This window comes from Gambusia affinis, linkage group LG07 (assembly GCF_019740435.1).
Source record: "Gambusia affinis linkage group LG07, SWU_Gaff_1.0, whole genome shotgun sequence".
NCBI lineage: Eukaryota > Metazoa > Chordata > Actinopteri > Cyprinodontiformes > Poeciliidae > Gambusia > Gambusia affinis.
The window spans coordinates 3,841,115-3,863,365 of record NC_057874.1 but is presented as its reverse complement, the minus strand read 5'-3'; the positions used below and the strand labels follow the sequence as shown (position 1 = coordinate 3,863,365).

The following is a 22,251-nucleotide window of genomic DNA, read 5'->3' as shown; positions in this document are numbered from 1 at the left end:
AACCCGACAAACTGGGGACCATCAAGATAAGAAAAAGCTATCAAAGAAATCCAAACGTCGGAACAAGAAAAAGTCAGCAAATAAAACCGTCTCTGAACAGTTGGAAAACCTCAACAATGATCATGTTTCTGGAGAAAGTAGTGAACTACAAGAAGTGTCTATTCCAGAAACATTTGGTGATCAGACAGCTTCCATCAAAAACAAGAACCATACAAATGAAACAGTCAGTGATCAACTTCAGCAGATCACTGAAAAGGAAACGGTCTCCACAACACATCAAAACGGAGACCAACCACATGAGAAAAAACCACAGAAGAAGTCAAAACGTAAGATCAGGAGAAAGGCAGAGATGAAAGCTGCCTGTGAACTGGAGACCCTGGATAATGATAATGCTTCTGGAGGAAACCGTGAACATCAACTAGTTTCTACAGTAGAAACAGTTGGGATTTGTACCAAAGAAACAGTGATCTCTAAAGTACAGAAGATCATTGAAGAGGAAACAATCTCTGAAGCCCAAGAAAATGGAGACCACCAAGATGATAAAAAACCATCGAAGAAGTCAAAACGTAAGATCAGGAGAAAGTTGGCAATAAAAGCTGCCTTTGAAGTAGAAAACCTCAACAATTATACAATTTCTGGAGGAAACACTGAACAAGTAGTTTCTATACTAGGAACAGTTGGGGATCAGAGAGTTTCAAATAAAAACAAGATTCATGCAAAAGAAACAGTGATCAGTAAACTTCAGCAGATCACTGAAAAGGAAACGATCTCCACGACACAACAAAACAGAGACCAACCACATGAGAAAAAGCCATCGAGGAAATCAAAACGTAAGATCAGGAAAAAGGCAGCGATGAAAGAGAATTGTACCAAAGAAACAGTGATCTCTAAAGTACAGCAGATCATTGAAGAGGAAACAATCTTGATAGAAAACACAAAGACACCAAAAGCTGATTTAGATTCAGAAGCGGCAACAAGGGAGGTTTCTGTAGATTCCACAGAAGAGGAGAGTGGTCTGATGGAAACACAGACAACAGAACAGATCCCCTTTAAGATGTCACTGTGGAAGCGAATCAAAAAGGCTCTAACTCCAACATGTCTCCAAGTTCAAAAAGAGATCTAAAGTCGATCCAGCGTAGACATCACTTAATGTCTCCATTATATTCGATTTAAAAGGAGGGTGGGTGTGGGTTGGGTGATTGGTGGTAATTGGAAAAAGAGCGACTGCTGTAGTTAATTGGACATTTCAATATTAAAAAGCCAGGACTGCGCGGTGGGAAACGTCTCCCCGTGTAGCTGTGGGTTCACTCCGGGTGCTCCGGCTTCCCCCATCATCAGTACTCATGTTTATCCATTGTAAGATTTTTTATTCTAATTCTAAACAGAAGATTAGACCACCACATTTATTACTTACAGGGATATTTGGAAAAAGAAAATATAAACAACATGGAACAAAAAGAGCCTTTCAGAAGTCTAAACCTGTACAAATTGGGAAAAATTTGGAAAACTATTTATCTTTCTGGGCAAGATATAAATATATCAAAATTTATCAATATATATATATATCTATATCTATATATATATCTATATAGTGAACCGGGCTTTTAGCAGAATGATGAAGTTAAAGTCAGACGTTTTCTCTGCAGCTGAAGCATTTCTGTGTTTAGGGGCGAGGCAGATTTTGTCCCGCTATTGCTAGGACAATTATAAAAATATACATTTTTTTTAACGTCAACATCAGACCTACATTTTTATTCACAAACCAATGTATAAAAATATTCATTCCCATAATTTCATAGTTAGAGGACACAGATTCCCCCTCCTCCTCACCATGGACCCTGTGTGTGAACAACATGGAGACTCAGAGTCTTTATTAGACTGAGGGCAGCCAGACTAGTTTATTTTGCTAACTTATATTTAGCTAAATATTATTGCTGAGGAGCACAAACAGGCCTTCTGACATACAGATTGAAAATAAAAAATTTTAAAAAAGTTTTTTTTTTTTTTTTGAAAAAAAAAAAAAAATTAAATAAATAAATAAAAATTCAAAAAGGGCACTAGGGGTATCACAGATAAAAAGGTCAGGGGCTCAAGCCCCCTTCGCCCCCCCCCTGCCCCTCCTCTGCACGTGCCTATCAATTAGTTTATCTCTTCTGGTTAAATGAAGGTTAGAAGCAAATCCAGTTGTAGGTCATTTTCCAAGCAGTGAGGATGTAGAAAAGTGATTTTACTGCCGGGGCAGAGGGCTCGTCTCAGACTGTTTCTTATGATACTGTATATACTTAATGAGTGTAAACAGATCCTAACTTAATCTGAACATTTGTCAAAAACTTTTTCTAATAGTTTATTCATTCAATTCTTGCGAAACACAATTGTAGCAAAGAGAGAGAATAAAGACAAGGAAAAGTGGGGAGAAAAAATGTTGACTAGAAGTTATTTCACTCATCAGCCAAGGAGACCGACAAGTTGATTCACAAAGATTATTAAATAAAAAACTAAACAGACAGAAGGAGAAATAAACAAGTTAGACATGGAAAAGTTAGACATCTTGGTGAAGTTTCAGGTCTGTAATGTGCATCTCGATCCTCTTGTGAAGACCATCCATTGACGTTGACAGAGTGTCATACAGCGCCTGGAAACAGGAACATGTTCCACCATGAAGCTGGGATCTAAGCCAAGTTCTCCAACTTCTGTTTTTTGACCAACATTTTTCTTTTTTAGGTTCAGTCAAGTAAGACATGCCTAAATGTTCAACTGCATCACATTTAACAAGATAACTTTACAAGTTTACTTTGAAAAAACAAACAAAAAAAAAATCACTGTCCAGCAAAAAGGAACATGACTTATAAATGATTAATCTGTCAAACTAAGTTGTGTTTGAAGCACAATTGTACAAGACAGGTATCTTACTGGAAAAGTGTTTAAAGTGCTTCAAATAGGTGAAATTTAAACATCTCAAGATAAAAGAATCTAAACTACCAGTGCAACTATAAGTGCTTTTCTAACCCAAAACTCAAATATTGCATGCTCAGTAAATTGTTAAGCAATTAACTAAAAGTTAATTTTTGTTTTTCACTTATAACTTTTCTTTTTTTTTTAAGTTTGGTTGGTTTTGCCTGGGAGTACTTTTGACTTGATTTTGGCCCACGTGATAAAAAGTTTAGACAGCCCTGATTTATCAATTTCACTCAGGTTTAGGAGTGCGTAACAAAACTCCAGAACTGGAACAGTTCTTCCTGGTTTGTTTGAGCCAATTTCTAGTTTTCACCGAAACTGCAGAAGCCATGAAATTCCAACGGAGGAGATTCAGCTTGACGTACTTCTGTCTGACTGCAGCACTCGCCCCCTAGTGGTCAGCCAGGTACTGGACATAACGACCCTTTATTTGCCGTGACTTGAGCTGAAAGTGCGACGCCACAGCAGGCTTAGCAAAGGATTGTGCTAAAAATGAACAATGGATAAATTGCTTAAAATCGGGTTACTCCAAAGAAAAACTGAAGATACAGATGAAATGCAAGGAATACTTATGTGATCGGAGGAAGTCAAGTCATACCTGCAGAGAGTACTGTGTGTCGTTCACGAACGACTCGATTCTTTTCAACGATTCTGTGCGTTGAACGGTAGGACTCAAGTCCCAGCTGGTGAGAACTGTTCTTTGTTGTTTACGACTTTGTCTGCTTATAATGCTCTGCTCGCACTTCAACAGCTATTGTTATTATTTAATTAAAAACCAAGTAATCAGCAAATAAATAGAATCGATAAATACAATTGGTAGAAATGTATATTTAATGGTGCGGAAGAGGATTTTTGTTTTTGGCAAAGCAACTCAAGTCTATTTTTATTCTGTTGTGTACTTTGTACTAAAAAACAACCTATTCTTTTTTAATTTTTATGTATTTTACATTATTAGAAAGATCCACACCTACAGAATCTGTAAATAACTCATAATGCTGGAAGGAGTCGTGTTCATGATAATTTTGTTGTGACCGGTTGTATTTACCAAATAGCATGAATGAACAAAGTGAGTTAAGAGACTCATTTTTATTTCAGATTATATATATTACACTGTATTTTAGTGGTGCAAATTTCAAGTCAGGTGGTCCGTGAGTTTTTGTTAAATGGGTTACGAGATCCTCAGCATGGAAATGTTTGAGAACCACTGGTTTAGAGGAATCATTAGGTGTGGGCCTAATGAGTGTCATTGGACTACTGGGAGACTTTCAGTGTTTTTTAGTTATTTCCTGGAATGACTGGTTGTACTGGTGCGATCTCAGATTTCTTTCTTTTCTTTTTTTTTTTTTAGTAGTACTACTAAGAAATTTGGTTGCGCTCTGGAGCCCCACAAATCATCACCGTACCTGGGCCTTCTCCGTCTCTTTGCTGCAGACGTCTCTCAGGCTCTTGATCTTGGCCTTCAGCTGACGGGTCTCTCCGGTGATCGCTTGGATCTTATCCGCCATCTCCTCGCGTTTCTGGTGGATTTGGTTGCACTGCCTGGAGAACAGCTGGTGTTAGGTTGTCAAACGAACGCATCGCTCAGGTTAACTCTACGGGTCGAGACGTTTGAGTCGGTACCCCAACACTTCCTGGACATGCTGTTCCTTCGTCTCCCTCTTCTTCTGCCTGCGGATGTTCTGTTTGCACTCCTTGTCCAGCTTCATGCCCAGAGCCCGCTTCAGCTGGACCTCCTCGCTGCACAGACTTTTCAGCTCCTTTTGCATCTTCTCACTTTGAATCAACAGCTCCTGGTACTGTCAACATGCAACATTAGACAAAAACAAAAACATTTTAATATTGTTTCCCCTTTACCAATTTCTACTGTGTGTGTTCTGTAGTGAACATTAGGTCACATTTCCACACTCTGACAGCTGTTCTGTTCATATTTTGTCATGCCACAACCACAAACTGTTTTGTTGGGGTTTCACCCAGCAGAGCAACACAAGTGACTGAATAACTGTTATTTGAATGGTAAAATGTCTTTACAAATAAAAATAGGAAACGTGTGGCGTTTATTTTGTAGAATCGTCTTCTGGCTGCAGGCGTGTCTCTTCTAGCTTCGAACAACTAAACACAGACCAATAGCTCAGTCAGATAGATCGACTCTGAAAAAGATGGACGCTAAGGGATTTGAAACCCGATACCCAGGTGGATGTAAGAGTTGAGCGTACCTCTTCCTGACGCAGCCTGGTGTTGTTCATGCTGCTCTCCAGGTCCTGCAGCAGGCCGTTCATCTGCTGCAGCTCAGCCTCAGTGTGGGCCACGCTCTGCACCCTGTTCTGCATCTCCACCACATACTCGTCTGTTTCTGCCTTAAAATTAAAAAAAAATCAAACAGGTGTGCAAGAAATTCCAACATATTGGCTCTGATTGTGTAGAGGTCAGGGTTGGATTTCTTTGATATTACAATTACACAAAATGTCTTCTGTTACTCCAATTGTTCTTATACTTGACTAAACACTTCAGAAACTGCTATGATGTGACATTAAGATCTGGGACCCCTCAGATTTATTTCTTCTTCTTCTGTGGTATTGTTTTGTCCAGTCATTTGCGCTCTTATGCCCTAACCTTATGCAATGTTGTCCTACAGAAGTTGGTTATTTTTCACCCAAATACATCCAGTTTATAGATTTATAGAGTTGACCTTAGATTGTTATATACTTTTATTTTGTGCAGGATTTGGTGTAGGCGACCAATGACTTGGTTTTCTGTTTGTCGTTTGTCAGAATAAACGGAGAGCTGTCCTCCAAGAAGGTTTAATCCTTCAACTAGTAACCACCGCAATGCAGGAAAGATCGATTTACATCTGCAGACCAAACATTTTCCTACTTACTATGGAGTTCTTGATTTTCTTCGCAGCTTCCTTCATCTTCTCCTTCTGGTTCTTCAGTTCCTCTGGAGACTCCACGATCTGAGACTTGAGTTTGGTGATGTCCTCTTTCAGGTTACTGACGTCCAACTTCAATTGGGACTGAAACACAAACAGACACACACGTACACGTTTAATGACACGGCAGAGACTCGACGAGCTCAGACAGACGAGTCCGGATCACATACCAGCTTCTGCGTCTTCTCTGCTATTTTGGTTTTCCACTCTGCAATGTTATCGTTTTTGCCGTTCTGAAAGGAAAACGACAGTGTCAGGCTTTAAATGAACACACAACTACACACCACAACTTCGACCGCGTGTGTCCGTGTCAGCGCCTACCACTTCCTGGTATTCATGCACGGTGGTGGCCTGCAGCTCAGAGAGCGCGGCAGCCAGCTCGTCTGCCTCGGCCTGCTGCTCTGGTGGGACGGTCCTGGGTCAGGAAGAGACAGATCAGAACGCGTCGCACTGATCCTGTTTGGTTTTTATGACAAATGTTTTTCAATACCATTTCAAACGCAACGACTAGCAGCTTGTGTTTATGTCGGAACGTTCTTGGCGCTTTACACTGAAGACAATGATTGGACGGCACCGGTTGTTATTTCTACTATATTAATACGGCTTGTTAACTATTCAAATGTACTTAAAAAGATACTTTCACTTAATACTTTAATACTTCTGATTAGTTGTTTTTTTAGCTGATACCAGAGTTTCCCCCACTGTATTGTAAGCCTGGCAGGCCACCAGGCTTTACTTGTGCCCCCACCAGGCTTAGCATTGCTTATTGAAGTTTATTTTAAATGTTTGCATTTATTAAGACATTTTAGTTGATGTTCAGGTATTAATCTCCCAATAGCACATAATTATCAAGTGATATTTTAAAGTGTCATGTAAACTTTAAACATTTTTAAAACACGACCACCAACCACCAGGCAAAACAAGTTTCATAGGGGAATCCTTGCGATAAAATATTTCTTTTGTTTAAATGCTGGTAAATATAGGAAGAAAGTCGCTCAGTTGGTAACAGCAAAACCCCCAAAAAGATCCGAACATGTTCAGGAGAAGACTTACGTTAGCTGCTCAATCTTCTTCTCTGCTTCCCGGTTGCCTCTGGTGTATGTCTGCAGTTTGTCCATGTCTGCCCTCTAACAACAGGGGAAACAAACAGAAACTTTCAACTTATTGCACTACTTGTGACTAAAGTTTTTCGGGTTGATTCAGTATTGTTAGAAATCTGAGTTAAACTGGCATAAGTTGCTATTAAAAGCCTGGATTGGACTGACAGAGTAACACAAAGTAGAATATAATGGTAAAATGACTGGAAAATGAACACAGCTTTTCAAACTTTTACACAAATTCCCTAACCACCAGTCAGTCACTCAGCTCTGCAGAGGGATGTTAACGAGACATTTGTGTCATTCTGCTGCATTTTAACATTTCTGGACAGTAACTCAAGGACTGGACTTCGTGACACTGTGAGAAGCAGGTGTGTATTTTTTTTTTTTTTTAAATATGACAAAATAAAGTAATTGTTTATTAGTTGGCAAGAGAATTTAGGTAACTTATGCAGCAGGTTTTCTGAAGTAGGCCATTTTTGTTTGGTGGCAGTGATGTGCCGTCCCACTCATACAATCTGTGGCCAAAGACCAAAAAATTATTTTCTATCATTACTATTACTGCCATAGTTACCACACAATATTGTGACATACTTCTCATGCTGCCCATCCCTAATACTCACTCTACAAATCTGAAACAAACAAAATAATGAAAGCCACACTTTTCAGATTAGCACTTCTACAATATCAAAAACAACCTGAAACCCATACATCTGCTTCGTAACATCACCGTTCTGCTCTACTTTATGTCCGTCTGTCACATCAAATATCAATACGGTGCATCACAGATTGTTTCTGTACAGATGAAGTGGATTATTTGTGTTGTTATGGATCAGGTGGAACATACAAATTTGGCCTGTTTCTCCAGCATCAACACCATCCTCTCCTTCCTGAAGTGGAGAAAGTTCATGATGGCACTCAGAATGACCAGAGTCTTCTGTTTTTCTGAAGAAAAAATAAATAAAAATCTTGATCACCTTAGGTCAAGGCTAACATTATCACCAGATTAATCATGAAAACTACACATCACCTTTTAGAAATTTTCCTCAATTTGTTGTTACAGTTGCAGTGAATCTCATTTTCATTTTATGTGAAGATTTATTTTTTTTGTTGTAAACTAGGGACGGAAACAATTAACTTGCCATTGTTAATGGTTAATCGTAAAATTGTTAACTAGATTAAAATTAGTTCCAGTAAATTAGTTAATAATGTCAGCTTAGGCCTTTTTCATTGTTGTAGCGGCATCCTCCATCAAAAAGAGGACGCTGCTCTCTTTGAAGGAAACAGAATTTTGTACCTCAAGAATATTTTTTTAAGCATAGAAGTATTTATCATTGTCAATAATAAGTAATATTTATTTTAATTAATTTTATACTTAAATGTGATCTTACTTTGGCTGATTACTTCATTAGAATGTAAAGTGCAAATAATTAATACGATTTTTTTTTATTATATATTTTTTCCCTTTTTTAAGACTACAGTTGGTGCCAAAGGCTGCATTCACATTGCAACCTGAAGTGACCCAAGTCAGGTTGTTTTTTTTTGCAGTGACCGTTCACACTTCCAAACATATGCGACCTGTATGTGATCTCCAGTGAGAACAGGGCACACTGCGGGACCTGGAAGTGTCCCACATGCGCAGTAGAGGGCGCAATAACATCAGTGTTTTCTTAACCGCCATAGGAAGAAGAAGAGCTCAGTGTTTGTGGAAGTAAACATGGACGCTAACGCTGGAGCATCTTACAATTTTGAAGTTGTTGTCCGACCAGAGCAGCACATTAACAACTAAACCCTCGTTACAGTCCGTCATGGTTGTTGTTTTTCTTCCTGTTTCCGTGTATCAGGGCGCAGAATAGTGACATTTGTCGAGTATCACTGACGTTCAGATCAGTGATACGGAACGTTTATTTTGACACAGGTCAAAATAAATTCGACCTGTGTTGTTCAGACTGTCATGAAGAGATCGGATACAAGTTGCATTACGTCAACAACAAAAAAAAAATTGGAATTGGGTCACTTCAGGCTGCAGTGTGAACGCAGCCTAAATTATTGAACAACATTATTGACAATACTTAATCATATTTTCATATTTCCTACCAACTTACAACATTTCTAACACAGAAACAAGATGGACAGCTGTACCACTTGGCAAGTTTTCTAGGGGAAGCCTTGAACTTATTTGGTCATTTATCACAAGTTACATCATTAACACAACGTTCATCAATATTAAAATATAATGCATGTTGTCCTAATTTGTAGTCATGGAAGAGAATAGGAATGTGCTGGCTGCAGCCTGCAGAAAGACGTCCTTACTTGGAGCCAGAAGGTCATTCAATGAAAAGTCGTACACCAGGCACATCGGCAGAAACTGCCTCCTAAGAAACAAAACAAACAAAAACAAAAACAAAACAAAAAAATCACATTTTAAGAATCATATGTATGAGATCTTACAGACAAGTGGAGCCAAACACTGTGTTCTGCTCAGCCGTTTTATAAATTTACACTTTAAGCATGCTAGCAACATTGTGCCTTAGTTTCTGCACTGACACATAGGTGTTTAAATTTATGACAAAATATTTAAAAAATAAATCCTACATGCGTGTGTAGACACTCATAATGGCAGTAGCACCCTCATGGTAGCCCGGATACTGGATGTTCTCCGAAAAGGGAACCTGTTGGAAAACAAAGCAAATACATAGTCATGATTCGTGGTGAAATATTTAAGTTTCCGCTATGTAGAAAGTGGAAGCAGCACGTAATAAAATGTTTACGGGTAAAATGGAGGTCTCACCATGGAGTGGCACTCAGGCCTGAAGCGGTACAGGAGATGCAGGATTCTCATGTACAGCGTCTGAACTGCTTCTGGCTGTAAAGAAGAAGAAGCAGAAAAACACTGGATTCTGAGGAGCTGAAACCTGAATTAGTAACATAATGGACCATGCCCACCCAGATCTATGCTGCAGTTTTGTCCTCTGCTCATCCTGATTTTAGGGAGCCGAATGAAACAGAATTCTGTTTCATTTGGACTCTGTCGTCCAGAATGAGACGGCAGACCTACACAACACAGATGTGTACTTCAATAAACTTAGCTTATAAGCAGGGTTGTACCGAGTAATGATCGTCGATTGCCGATCCTTAGAAAGCCTGATCTACCTATTCTGACTTTAGCCAATACCAATTTTTTATTGCCCGAGACGTCACTAAAAATATAGCAAGAAAGTCGTCGAGTTGGCAACAGTGGAGTGACTATTGTTAACTAACTCTATAAAACTGAGCCCACTAAAAGGTATTTTTAATGGGATTAAAAAGAGCCTTCTCTGCCAACCTCTGAATAGTAGTCACAGCTTATTAAAGAGAGATAGAGGTTCGAAGAAACTCCAACCAAATTTGAAATCGGTCAAATTTGTTTCTCCTCACCACAAATACATCATATACAAGCCAATTCAAAAATACTTTATTGATCCCAAAGGGGAAATTAAATGTCGTTGAAACTCTTTTACTCAGAAAGTTAATGTAGACGGTGAAGGCTGTGGGAAAGAAAGATCTGGTCTGTATTACAGCGTTGAAATTCTACCGGAGGAATCCAAGTGAATGGAAGAAAGTCCAGACTAAGCTGTAAATGGCCATTTGAATCGAGCGAAATTGTGCAAGAAGGCAACGGTCAAGCTAACGTTGTACCACTATTCGACTTTGTTTTGACTCTCGTGACCCAATGGACCCAAAAAGAAGCTACTGTTTTGTGTACATCTTTCAAACGAGTCGGAATGTGTTCAGTGGTCCCACAAAACCACAGTTTTCAGAGTCGGGGTAAACGCGTTGTTGCACAACAAGGTATGAAAGACGACCGTGAAATATTAAAATTCAAACTAACTTGTCCCCAGCTTATTAACTTTAGTTCACAGCTCCGTCTTCGCTCAGAGTCAGACACAGCAATGTTAATGATGAAGCGATCAGTTTACCTTGGGAACCGGGGTCAGGTCTCCTTTAGTGAACTGTTTGGCCTCCTGGCCGGTGAGAACCTCATTGCGGTAGAAATTAACAATAGCGTCCGCATTATGGAGGGGAAATGTGTTTTCAGTCATCGCTGAAAAATTCAAAATCAACTGTCACTCCGCTGGCAATACAATATTGGCGCCTTCTCTTTCATACGCTCCTCCTTCTTCTTCTTTATTATATTGGCGGTTGGCAAATAAGAGAATGACACATTACCGCCACCAACTGGTAAGGAGTGTGCACCACATGACGTAAAAAATTATACAAGTTACAATGTCTTAAGGATTTTATTGTACATCCCTATTGCTACTTTAGTTTTTTTTCCTTTGCGCTCTGCTTTCTGTATCACAATGACATAGTCTAAGTCCATAATTTCCCTGCGGTATGACAATTACAAAATAAATTACTGTTTCTAGGTGCTAATTTTTTTTTTAAAAAACGGTACAGAGTATGTTGGTTTAAAATATTTCATGACGTATTGATTGATTTGGTAACATTTATAAAATTTTCTATTTAAAAAAAAAACAACTTCCCTACTAAAATGTTCCTTATCCGAGACTGCAGGAGGCGCTGTGGATATTTAATAGGCACGTGACCCAACACGGGAGTAAGGGTAGGGCGTAAACTTAAGTGTTTTTCTTGGGGTTGTCTTTAATGCAAAGAAACAAACGGGTACGATGACTTTGAAGGGATTTTCTGGCGTAAACACACGCAGGCATTAGAGTCGTATTTTAACAAAAATGGCGACAAACTGGACGGAGAGAATTAATGCTTTCTGCTGCAGTCCAAGTGGCTTCCTGACAGAAACAAGCCCGGATACTTTCCTGTCAGAGCTGCTACGAGAGCTGCGGGATGACAGAGCCAGCTACGGAGTCAAGGTTAGAAACGTAAACATCACAGTCTGTATGGATGCATAATTTGGCTTCAAAACCGAAAAGGCCAATTACATGAAAGTGGGTTTTTGCGGTCAAGCCAGCCTCTTACCGAATACGAGAAGAACACTAGAAGGGCCCTTACAGGCGAAAAAACAGGAATGAAAAGAAAAGGAGAAGTATAAGCATCATAGAACATATGTGTGACAAAGCTATTTCTTTTATATACATATACTATTTGTGTCCAGAATAAATATTTCATATTTTACTTTGGATGTTTGGAGAAACACACGCAGTAACTCATAATACTTGTCCAAGATGTTTTTCTGTTATTTTCAGGAAATTATTTCTCCCAATTACTAAAAGGTGACAACAAACTAACATTTTTAAACGTTAACGTCAAAGGATCACCAATGCTATAACCACAATATATATGTCACAATTTTATTGTAGACTATTGGCGATGGGCTCAGCCAAATTACTTAATGCGTTTCCAGGATATCTCATTTTTACAAATGATAACAAATGTTATTTTTATTATGTTAAAGCAGAAGTCTCAAACTCCTTTTCATTTAATTTGAATAAGTCTAAAAGTTCAACTTATGAGCCATAAATGGGTCATGGCATGCTGGATTTGGTTTGTGTGTTAAAGAGTCACCTATACTGTAACCCGAATTAATATTTAATAATTTTACTGTAGATTTTTGGAGCAATAACAAAAGTTAATTGGGTACTTTGACTGTGTCTATCGCCAAAAATGTACAGTGGCTTAAGGACAACAAAGTCAGTGTGTATAAAATCAAACATCTGCTATAATTGATAACATGTAGTCATGTTGATGTTGATGTAAAAAGAATAGTGAGACTGCAGGTTGTGTCTGTGTTCGATTTATTTAGATGTTTAGTTTTTACATGGTCATTTAGAAGATTTCAAGATGACTGTTAATCCATATGCAGGGTTTAACAAGATTAAGCAAATAAATAAATATACCATGAAAGTGTGTAAATCTCCCAGTAATTAATTAATTCTAAAATTATTTTTAAAAACATAAATAATTAAATTTGCCACTAGATAATCAAACGTATCATCAAATAGTTAAGTACATCGAGTGACTCAATATGTCATGACATTATAAAATTTGCAATTAAATAATTAAATGTCAAACGAATTAAATGTATCTTTTCAAATAATAAAATGTTCTTTTAAAAAAAAACATGTATTAAAAATATATGTAATTATTTTACGGCATATTTATTTATTTATTCCATGGCTCATGTGCAAGTGTCATGAAATAATTTAACCAGTTGAACCCAGCAGGAAGTCAGTGGGCGGGACTAACATTGATCTCGTCTCCACTTATCCTGCACTTTCTCCTAATCATATATCCATGTTTCTCATAAGAGTTTCTGATCCCTTGTGTTCTTATTACCCACCCAGGTCCTCCTGTTGTCTCCCCTCTGTGAATATCCAACCCTGCTGTGCTCCTCAGAATCTGCCGGCGAGGAGACAGCCCTGGATCTTATGTCGGTGTTCACCCAGTGTCCGTCCAGGTTCAGCCACTTCCGCTGCCATCTCCTCGTGGCCCTCACCAGCGTCCTCGTCTGCTCCTCCTGTGTGAACGGCCGCTCCCGAGCGGCGCTGGACTTTCTCGACTTGCTCCTTCGGATGGCTCAGGACGCCAGCGACGCCCCTGCCGACGGCTCACGGCGCCTTCTCAGAGCGACGGCCTGCGACTGCCTGCGCGAGATGGAGGCCAGTTGTCCCGGACTTCTCTCCCAGCGCCTCGAGCTCTTGGCCGGGCTGCGGCAGCTGGAGACCTCCAGGCTCCATCAGGCTTTCGGAGTGCTGCAGATTCTGGTGCTGAGAAATGCTGTTTATCGGCTCACTAAGCAAGCAGGAGCCGGCGCTGCGCATCTTAAAGCTCTGTTAGGAGGAAATGGCTCCGTTGCGTGGGAGGCAGACCAGGAAGCTGTCCACATAGACGCCAAGGATGCAGCCATGCTGTTGTCCCTCATCCTAGGACCAATGGGCAGAGTGCCGACCCTTCACACCGGACCTGACTGTAAGGAGCTGCGGTCTGTCCTCTCTTCCCTGTTAGAAGAGTCCTACCTCCTCACGCCTTTGTGTCAGGCTGCACTTTTCCACAGACTAACCGAGGTGGTCGCCATGGTGCCGGGGATCCCTCCAGCCATATTTCGAGCTCAGCTCCTGCGACTGCTGGGAACCAACGAGGTTTGTGTACAGGGATTATTTTCAAACCAAAGTGGGATGCTACATTTTTCAGATTTTTCTTTTTTAATGTCAAAAAGAAAAATCTGCTGTGAGGAAATTATAAGCTTCCTCCCTGTTTATAATTTTACACTACTTTGTGTTGGCATGTCATATAAAATAGGCTGGGTTGTTGATATGTTTGCCAGGTACCGTAAATTAGTCAACGCTCTGTTAGAGCCCAGTGCTGGAATGGTTTTAGCTACTTGCATCATTTTTGGTTGTTTCTGACATGGCATGAATTTGAGTTAGCAGCACCAAGAGTTCCTAAAACTGCTGAACAGGTTTTCCCCCTCTGTTGTTGACACCGTCAGGTTTGCCTCCTCCATGTCACCCTGCTGATGAAGTGCGGCTTCACCGACAGCCTCTTCAGCGCTGAAGACGAAGCCTTCCTCCTGAAGCGGCTGGTAGTCCTCTCCCAGCACCCGCTCCTGAGCTCGCCCGAGAAGCTCTTCTACATGGACTGCATCCTGCACTTTCCAGAGAACCGTCCAATCAGCTGCGGTGACAGCGACGAGGCCCCTCCTGTGCTGCTGACCCCACAGCTGGCCTCGGTCCTGCTGCCTTCGGTGTTTAACGACAGCGCTACCCTGCTGAGCCGGCTCAACCTGCAGGCTCTGGTCTTCCTGGAAGAGGTGGACGAGGAGAGCCGGGGCCTGGCCTACATCTACGACCACCTCGTGGCGCTGCTGCACATCGTGGACAGGGGAGGCAGCAGAGATATTATTGTGACCTTTTTCAGAGCTGCCTTCCTCTTCCTGTTTTACTTCCACCATGTGGAGCGGTATGCAACTTGCCTTAGCGAGCAGCTATGTCAGCTCTACCTCCAACACACCCGGCTGGCCCCACACATCCTCAACCTAGTCAATCAGACTCAAGAGAGGTTACCGGAGTGTAAGTGGTTTGTGGGGCTCCTGCAGGGTCTCCAGAGAGTGATAACCAGGGTCCCGTTTGGCCAGCTCCCCATACATGACCTTAGCAGCCACCTTAAGGTGCTGGCTCGGGTGGCAGAGGAAGAAGAAATCTGTCAGCGCAGCTCTCTTAGCTTTCTGTCCACCGTTGTCACCCAAACTTCCTCCTCGCTGTGTACCAGCGGCAACTGGCGGTTGGGAAATGGTCTGCTGGGAGTTTGCCGCCGTGTGCTCCTCCATCCCAATCTGGACTCTATGCTTATTCCCTTGGCGGACATTCTGCAGCATCTTGCTTTCCACTATGGCGACACGGACATCAGGGACCACGCCCGCCTCTACTACACGTTCCTCACGATGTTATCCCAAGAAAAGCTGTCGGCAGTACTGGTGCAGAGTGCCGCAGAGGGCGGCGGTCAAGTCAAGAAGCGAACGCTGTCCTGCGTTATGGCAGAGAGCGAGGGGCTGACAAACACCCTGACCGTCCACCGGACCGAGACACCCATATTTCAGCTGACCGAGGCTTTACCTGGGCCACATCAAGAGGCAGAAAGCCTTCAGCTGAATCAGGAGGAGGAGCACAAAACACTGGAATGTTACAGGGCTCAGTTCAGCGAGTCTGGCTTTGCTTCACTGATCGTGTTAAAGTACCACCTGACCCACACGGAGCCCCATGACCCTCGCTTCCAGCAGCTTTTCAGCATCCAGCTCCACTTCAGCCTCACAGACGATCACTACGAAGAGCTGCAGGACATCGGCGTCCCCTGTCTCTTCAGACAGGGACCACCGCCCGTGGTGCAGCTGACACTGAAGCCCAGACGGCCGTACCCAACCACCATCCACGCGAGCGCCATCTTCACCTCTAAGGACGGGCTCACCTGGCACACCGCTATGCCGGACATCCACGTGGCATTCCAGCAGGTCTTCCTGCCTCTGCCCGCACCCCCAACCTGGAGCAGAGCTAGCATCAGTCTGTTCTGCTGCCAGCTGGGGGAGGCCGCTCTGAAAGCTCTGGTGGAGAAACACTTCCATTCCTTCCTTGTGCCAGACCCGTTGGAGGAGGCAGCCGAGTTCAGGGCGCTCTTGTTTCTTCCACCAAAGTCTCACATGCTGCTTAAGATCGGCTGTACGGAGGACGCCGCGCACTTCAACATGGCCACCGATGACTGTCGGCTGCTTCCTCACATGAACTCATACCTGCTGGAAGTCACTTCTTCACTAGAGAATTCTGTCTCATGATTTTAACATGGACATTTGTCAGTGTAGCGTAAAAAAGCGGATACTTGATTTGAAATTAGATTATTGCACTTTGATGATCTTTTAATAAATATATGAAGTTAAATGTATTGTCTTCTTTTGACTACGTTTGGAAAGTTCCATTACTTTACTGATTCAGACAGTAAAGATTCATTCTCCATAATAAAACACTCTGATCTGTTCAAACTAAAATAAATAAATAAATAAACTACATCGGGACGTCGCGAGTACGACTCCCGTCCTCGGTTCCTTTGCTGCATGTCTTCCCCTCCCTTCTCTCTGCCCCCTTCCTGTCATATTACTGTCAAACTCCACTGGTGCCAAATAAATTACATTAAATCAATCAAAGTATTTTTTAACGCAGAGATGGCCTAGATGACAGTCAAGCCACAACACATCACTGTTAAAAGAAGACGGAGAATGTGTTAATGACATCTATGAGATGGAAAGATGAACGTTCTCAGAAAAATTTAGAGACGAACAAGTTTACAATGCTATGGTCCAAACAGCGAACCTTATGTTAAACTCAACATCCAAGAATATTGGATGATTAATAAAAAAAATGGTAGTAAAGAGTTGGTTGATTTTGGAGGAAGTGTCAGTCGGCTCTCTAACTTGCTTTTGGTTTTGTGCGTACAAGTAATGTCTCTTCAGAGGACCTTTTTCTGGGTTTTTTTTGTTGTGTTGTTTTTTAGAAATGCAATTTCAAATATGGGGGTAATTTTAAATTTAGGTTCAGCTCAAAGTAGGTGCTTTGATTAATCTGCATTATGTAATGTGTTCAAATGTTCAGGTTGTGTTATAAACAGTTACATACTGCAGCTGAAAGGGAAATGCAAAGCAAAGACCATTGAACAAGGTGTAGACTGCAGCTGGAGTCACAAGATCAACACATGTTCGTTGTCTGGAACCAGTCCTGAACCAGAGACTAAAGTCAGAAGTGTCTTACCTGACCTGGAGAAAAAGAACTATACTTTGGTTTGGTAGTCCAAAGTTTTACTTTCAGATCAATTAAGTTAAATCAATCAGGTTTATTTGTACAGCGTATCTCAGCAACAGGGCAGTTCAAAGTGCTTTACATCCCAAAACAGATGAAAGTAAAGTTTGTATTTCACTTGGAAATCAAGATCCAGAGTCTGGAGGAAGAGTGGAGAGACACAAACTCCACCCTGCTTTTCTCCAGTGTTAACCTTTCACAGGTTGCCATGTTGGTATTGGTTCACTGGGTTTTCTGAAGTCAGTCATTTCCCTTTGCTGACAAGCCTTATGGAGATGCTGATTTTATTTTCTGGCAGGACTTGATACCTCCCCTCACTACTGGTAATGTTAATAAAATTAAACTTACCAGTAGTGTAAGTTTAATATGTTTTATTAAACTGGTTAGTTTAATATGTTTTATTAGAAGCTGGTTTAATGACCACTTTACCAATAAACTGGCCTGACTCGAACCCCACAGAAAATCAGTGGGTTTTAGGGATGAGTAAGTAAGACAAACCAGAACTAACAGAGATGAAGGTCACTGTTCCATTACACCTGAGCAGAACCACAGGTGTGCATCAATACGCCACAGCGCATTGATGCAGTATTTCCTCCAAAAGGAGTCTCGACCAAGTACTGAATGCAGACGCTGTACAGAACGTTTCTGTAAGAAAATCTGGTTTTATTAGCCTGATGCAACATTTCAATATTTTTGAAAAACTCCATTTGGGGTTTTTGTCAACTTGACACCAGAAATGAAATTAAGAAAAGTAAACACTCGAGATGCATTTCTCTGTGTAACGAATTTACAGGAGTTTTACTTTTCGAACAGAAAATGTAGACACTTTTCTATTCGATGACGTTTTTCTCTGTCTCCAAAGCGTGTTGACTCTCCGATGTGAACCATCGGCTTGTGTCAGCGATTGGTCAAAGACAAGCACAGTAAAAACATTCCAAAGAGTTTAAATTAAGCACACACACTCTCATGAGTCCCGGTTTGATATTTTCCAGAAAATGAAAAACGCACATTCTTTTTTCTTTTTTTAAAAAAAAAGCCATTATGCATTTATGGCAGCTTAAGACAAAACGGTGACTCACCGACGGGGGTTTTTTAGTCCCTGCGTGGGACATGTATCTGTTTATACCGATCATATTTTTGGTCCAGTTTAAACGGGACTTTATTCCTCTAGACCTCTGAAGTTGGGTCCCGTGTATGGAGGTAGGGCTGTCTGGCGGCTGAGCAGTTTGCCCATGACGGCGAGCTCTGCGTCCCTCTTTTCCACCTCATCCACGGGAGTCCAGGACATGTCAGGCTGAAGCTTGAATGCACCAAGAAACGGATGAGGGCAGCTTGGTCCCCACTCCTTCAAAGGAAAATGGAAAACAGGTAAGCCAGACAGAGATAAAACAAGATGATTCTATCGAAAAACACTGTCATGCTAACCTAATAAAAAATCGGCTGCCAATTGGACGTGAGGTTTTGTCCACTGGACAAATTTTACTCAAGGGTTGTCGCTCTGAGTGATGTATTTTATCCCACTTATTCCTTCACAATGTCTCTTAGCATTTACTAATTCCTTCTTAAGGAAACGCATTGGGGTGTCGCGTCTGTAGCTTAGCAACAACGGAGCCGATGACTTCACATCCTTTGTCGGCAACAGCTGGGGGTGAAATGTAAGCGGCTGCTTAAACAATACTGAACTCTCCTGGTAAATAACGAGGACAAAAACTCTCTGCCAAGAGTTCAAATTTTGAACTGCAACTGTTGCGACGTCACACATACAGAACTGCTGAGTCATGTTAGGTATTCACATGAGCTCCCTACAGAGACTCCTCCCCCTCCAGGTGTGTTAGATAATACATAAAATGAGCGGCGGTGACATAACTCGAAGCTCACGTTTCATGGAACCAACCTTAGGCGAGATGATGGAGAAGTATTTCTGTCCGGACGGCCGCTGGTACAAGTAGTACATGTTGCCTGGCTTTTTCACAATATTGCAGGCAGCATGGTGGAGGTCAGCGTCTCTCTTTGCTTCTTCTAAGACCTGCGATCGTCAATCAGCGATCAATGCCACGCGCCATCCGACGGGGGAATGTGACCCCTCTGAACATAAACACAACTGTTTGGTGAACCGATGGCCATACCTTTTTGGCCTGCTCCTGCAGGTACCTGATCTGGTCTGCGATTACTGTCAGCTTGTTGCAAGCGTTGGCTTTAACAAAGTCGTCCCCCTGAGAAACATCCACGTCACTTCAGGAGTAAAAACATTACTGTGAGCTAGACAACCTGACAAAAACGCCTCACCTTCTGCACTTGCTCTGCAAGAGCTACCAGGTCCATGGGGTCCCCCACTCTGTTGGTCTGATAGGAGCTGACCAGTTCCATTCCACTGGGGGCCGTGCTGGTCTCAACCAGGTTCACTGCAACACACATGGCAAGGCTACGTCATGACTGTCACAGAGTCCTGGTAATCCCTGATTTCATGATTTAGATTTTGCAAGTGCAATTAAACCACAATCGTACAGTTCACATAGAAAAAAAAAAAATAAAAAAAAAAAAATAAAATATATATATATATATATATATATATATATATATATATATATATATATATATATATATATATATATATGGTCTGGTCTGCGATTATATATATATATATATATATATATATATATATATATATATATATATATATATATATATATATATATATATATATATATATATATATATATATATATATATCTATATTATATATATATATATATATATATATATATATATATATATATAAATTATTATATATATATATATATATATATATATATATATATATATATATATATATATATATATATATATATATATAGCCTATTTGAATTTGACATAATGTAATGTGACTGAACGTCAAAGAAGAAGACCAAGCAACATAATGCAAAGATGACATCTACACAGATAATAATCGATCATTTCTTAACTCTGATTATCAAGAAACGTGCTCACTTCAGTGTTCTTATTCTTTAAATAACACTGTTTAATACTGGGTCAATTAGTTAAACAGGATTTAGCAATAAAAACATAAAAACATTTCTATAGTGTAGTATTTGATCAAATAAAATGTAATATTATTACTAAAGCTGCAAGCAATTCTCATGGGTTCTTTGCAGTGGCCACCCGTCAGCTTCCGCGGGCTCGGAACCCTAATAACTTCCTAATATTGGGGTTCCGAGTGGACATGCTGCGGAGTCAGAGCTCATAAAGCTCTTAACAGCTGGGAGTCAATGGTGACCCAGGCTTGTGTAAGCACTCTGTCACTGCCTTACGAAGAGACGCTCATGTAATAACTACTGACAGTTTTGCTACACCAAAAATAAGATCAGCAATTACCCCCGACAAAATGTAATACAGTAACAATATGACGACGCAGAGCAATATCTCTCTTTTTGTTGTTTTGTTTTTAGATTCGGCGCAGAATAAATGTTTTCTTCACGTTTCGCACTAAGTGAGTAAAGGTGTTACCTGTGGTGACCTTTTCTGGTTGACAGGGGAGACTGACTGCCCTGTCCATTTTCTCTTCTCTCGTTTTGAACCGAGCTTTTGTCAACTTGCCTCCCTTCCTCCAGCCAAACGCCGGTGATTCCCGGCTGCTGCCTCTGATCGCCTCGCAGAGAACTAAAGGTTTAGCTTCTGTCATTAGCAGCAAAAACATAGATATAGATACGTAGATGTTGCCTCGACTGCTGCCGTTTTTTTAATGTAAACTGCATAAATGCAGTACGGGAACAGTCAGCGGCAGAGAACTGTCCGACTCCAATCACTCCGTTTTCAACCAGTTTGATTTGTTGCGTTACAACCTCAGGCGTGTTTCATTTAATGTAAAGTTCTAAGAACTGAAAAAAAAAAGAAAAAAAATGTAGCCAGATCTATGTTTTATCTATATCTATGTTAAATTAACCTTCCAGAATCAGCTTGGTTGGCTGTGTGCTGCACAAAGAATTAAATTGGGTTGCACTCGCTCACAACATAGACATTTAACAGGACGTAAACCTCAAAATGATAGAAAACATTTTTTTATTAAAAAAAGGTAAACATATAGGTGCTTTTTAGTACCTTAGAATATTAATGAAAAATAAATTTATTTTGAAGTGTGAATATTATCTGTAATATTCATAGATTACACATAAACACATTTCACATATTATTTATGTAAATGTTGATCAATCTTACCTTAGGTGTAGCAAAATCCCAAAATACAATCATCAATTTTTTTTTCTTTTATTTGTTGTTCTATTTTACTCGTTAACTTAATCTGAATATGGATTCAGGAGTGTTGCTGTAACACATGATGGACCAGAAGACTGTTAAATTAAATATTTAAATCATAAGAGCAGAAGAAACAACGTTTCACCTGGAAGCTCGTACTGAAATTAAGAAAATTTCAATACGAAACTTTCAATAATAAAATTATTTTATTTTCTTGCAATATAACTCCAAGAAGCAGCTCAATAAAAGCTGGACATCAGGATTTTGTCGGTGTTCAGCTGCATTGGTCCGGTCCGCAGGGAGCTGCGTCCACCCGACACAAAGGGGGCGGTACTGACGTACGCTTTCAGGCTTAGAGGCGACATCTACGTCTTCATTTCTATGTCGGCAGTGTCGTCACTGCACGTTCTGTCCCGGTGTTACGTCGAGCCGCAGAGGGAACCATATCTGATGGTGAAACGCGGTTCGACGTAACACATGCTTGTGATGCTTGTGCCAGGCGCTAACATGCAGAGTTTTTGTCGTCAGTCAGTAACTTTTCAGCGCTACTGGTTAGGTGATTTTTTTTTCAGTGAAAATTTTATTATTATTAAGTAAAGCCATGTCCTGGTTTGTGTTGAGTTCATTCTTTATATCGATGTCATGCAATGTCTGAGTGAAGTGGCAGCAGTGGCGGTTCTTGATATGGGGAGAACAACTGCGACTCACCCAAGAACTAGAACAAGTT

The 22,251-nt window shown here is 40.7% G+C and overlaps 3 protein-coding genes across 4 annotated transcripts; 1 reads left to right on the top strand and 2 right to left on the bottom strand.

The window, feature by feature from the left end:
- Positions 1-2,014: 2,014 nt before the first annotated feature.
- nuf2 (UF2 component of NDC80 kinetochore complex) lies at positions 2,015-11,161 on the bottom strand. The gene is made up of 13 exons (XM_044121151.1): positions 10,941-11,161; positions 9,773-9,847; positions 9,577-9,653; positions 9,295-9,356; positions 7,829-7,926; positions 6,938-7,011; positions 6,206-6,299; positions 6,055-6,117; positions 5,831-5,968; positions 5,169-5,309; positions 4,576-4,751; positions 4,359-4,494; positions 2,015-2,632 (listed from the first exon to the last, which is right to left on the bottom strand). Exons 1-13 carry the CDS (start codon positions 11,061-11,063, stop codon positions 2,540-2,542), a joined length of 1,350 nt encoding a protein of 449 aa, XP_043977086.1. The 5' UTR covers positions 11,064-11,161; the 3' UTR covers positions 2,015-2,539.
- A 380-nt stretch (positions 11,162-11,541) lies between these two features.
- Positions 11,542-16,593, top strand: ap5b1 (adaptor related protein complex 5 subunit beta 1). Of its 2 annotated transcripts, none has more exons than XM_044121149.1 (3): positions 11,542-11,852; positions 13,284-14,078; positions 14,429-16,592. In XM_044121149.1, the coding sequence occupies exons 1-3, from the start codon at positions 11,715-11,717 to the stop codon at positions 16,259-16,261; spliced, it is 2,766 nt and encodes a 921-aa protein (XP_043977084.1). In that variant the 5' UTR covers positions 11,542-11,714; the 3' UTR covers positions 16,262-16,592. The 2 variants fall into 2 exon arrangements, with proteins under 2 accessions (XP_043977084.1, XP_043977085.1); XM_044121150.1 differs by having other exon boundaries at positions 11,737-11,852; positions 13,336-14,078; positions 14,429-16,593.
- Positions 16,594-17,918: 1,325 nt separating this feature from the next.
- lg07h1orf50 (linkage group 07 C1orf50 homolog) lies at positions 17,919-21,100 on the bottom strand. The gene is made up of 5 exons (XM_044121148.1): positions 20,781-21,100; positions 19,563-19,678; positions 19,403-19,489; positions 19,171-19,302; positions 17,919-18,621 (listed from the first exon to the last, which is right to left on the bottom strand). The coding sequence occupies exons 1-5, from the start codon at positions 20,968-20,970 to the stop codon at positions 18,436-18,438; spliced, it is 711 nt and encodes a 236-aa protein (XP_043977083.1). The 5' UTR covers positions 20,971-21,100; the 3' UTR covers positions 17,919-18,435.
- Between the last annotated feature and the right edge of the window lie 1,151 nt (positions 21,101-22,251).

What these genes read in the sequence shown, in the direction of transcription:
- nuf2 (XM_044121151.1), bottom strand. Translation starts at nt 11,063, where the DNA reads ATGACTGAAAACACATTTCCCCTCCATAATGCGGACGCTATTGTTAAT. An exon ending in TGCATGAATACCAGGAAGTG is followed by an intron (nt 6,118 to 6,205) that starts GTAGGCGCTGAC and finishes TTTTCCTTTCAG; the next exon opens with AACGGCAAAAACGATAACAT. An exon ending in CATGTCCAGGAAGTGTTGGG is followed by an intron (nt 4,495 to 4,575) that starts GTACCGACTCAA and finishes GCTGTTCTCCAG; the next exon opens with GCAGTGCAACCAAATCCACC.
- ap5b1 (XM_044121149.1), top strand. Translation starts at nt 11,715, where the DNA reads ATGGCGACAAACTGGACGGAGAGAATTAATGCTTTCTGCTGCAGTCCA. An exon ending in GAGCCAGCTACGGAGTCAAG is followed by an intron (nt 11,853 to 13,283) that starts GTTAGAAACGTA and finishes TTACCCACCCAG; the next exon opens with GTCCTCCTGTTGTCTCCCCT. An exon ending in GACTGCTGGGAACCAACGAG is followed by an intron (nt 14,079 to 14,428) that starts GTTTGTGTACAG and finishes TGACACCGTCAG; the next exon opens with GTTTGCCTCCTCCATGTCAC.
- lg07h1orf50 (XM_044121148.1), bottom strand. Translation starts at nt 20,970, where the DNA reads ATGTTTTTGCTGCTAATGACAGAAGCTAAACCTTTAGTTCTCTGCGAG. An exon ending in ACCAGAAAAGGTCACCACAG is followed by an intron (nt 19,679 to 20,780) that starts GTAACACCTTTA and finishes TGTGTGTTGCAG; the next exon opens with TGAACCTGGTTGAGACCAGC. An exon ending in TCTCCATCATCTCGCCTAAG is followed by an intron (nt 18,622 to 19,170) that starts GTTGGTTCCATG and finishes TTTCCTTTGAAG; the next exon opens with GAGTGGGGACCAAGCTGCCC.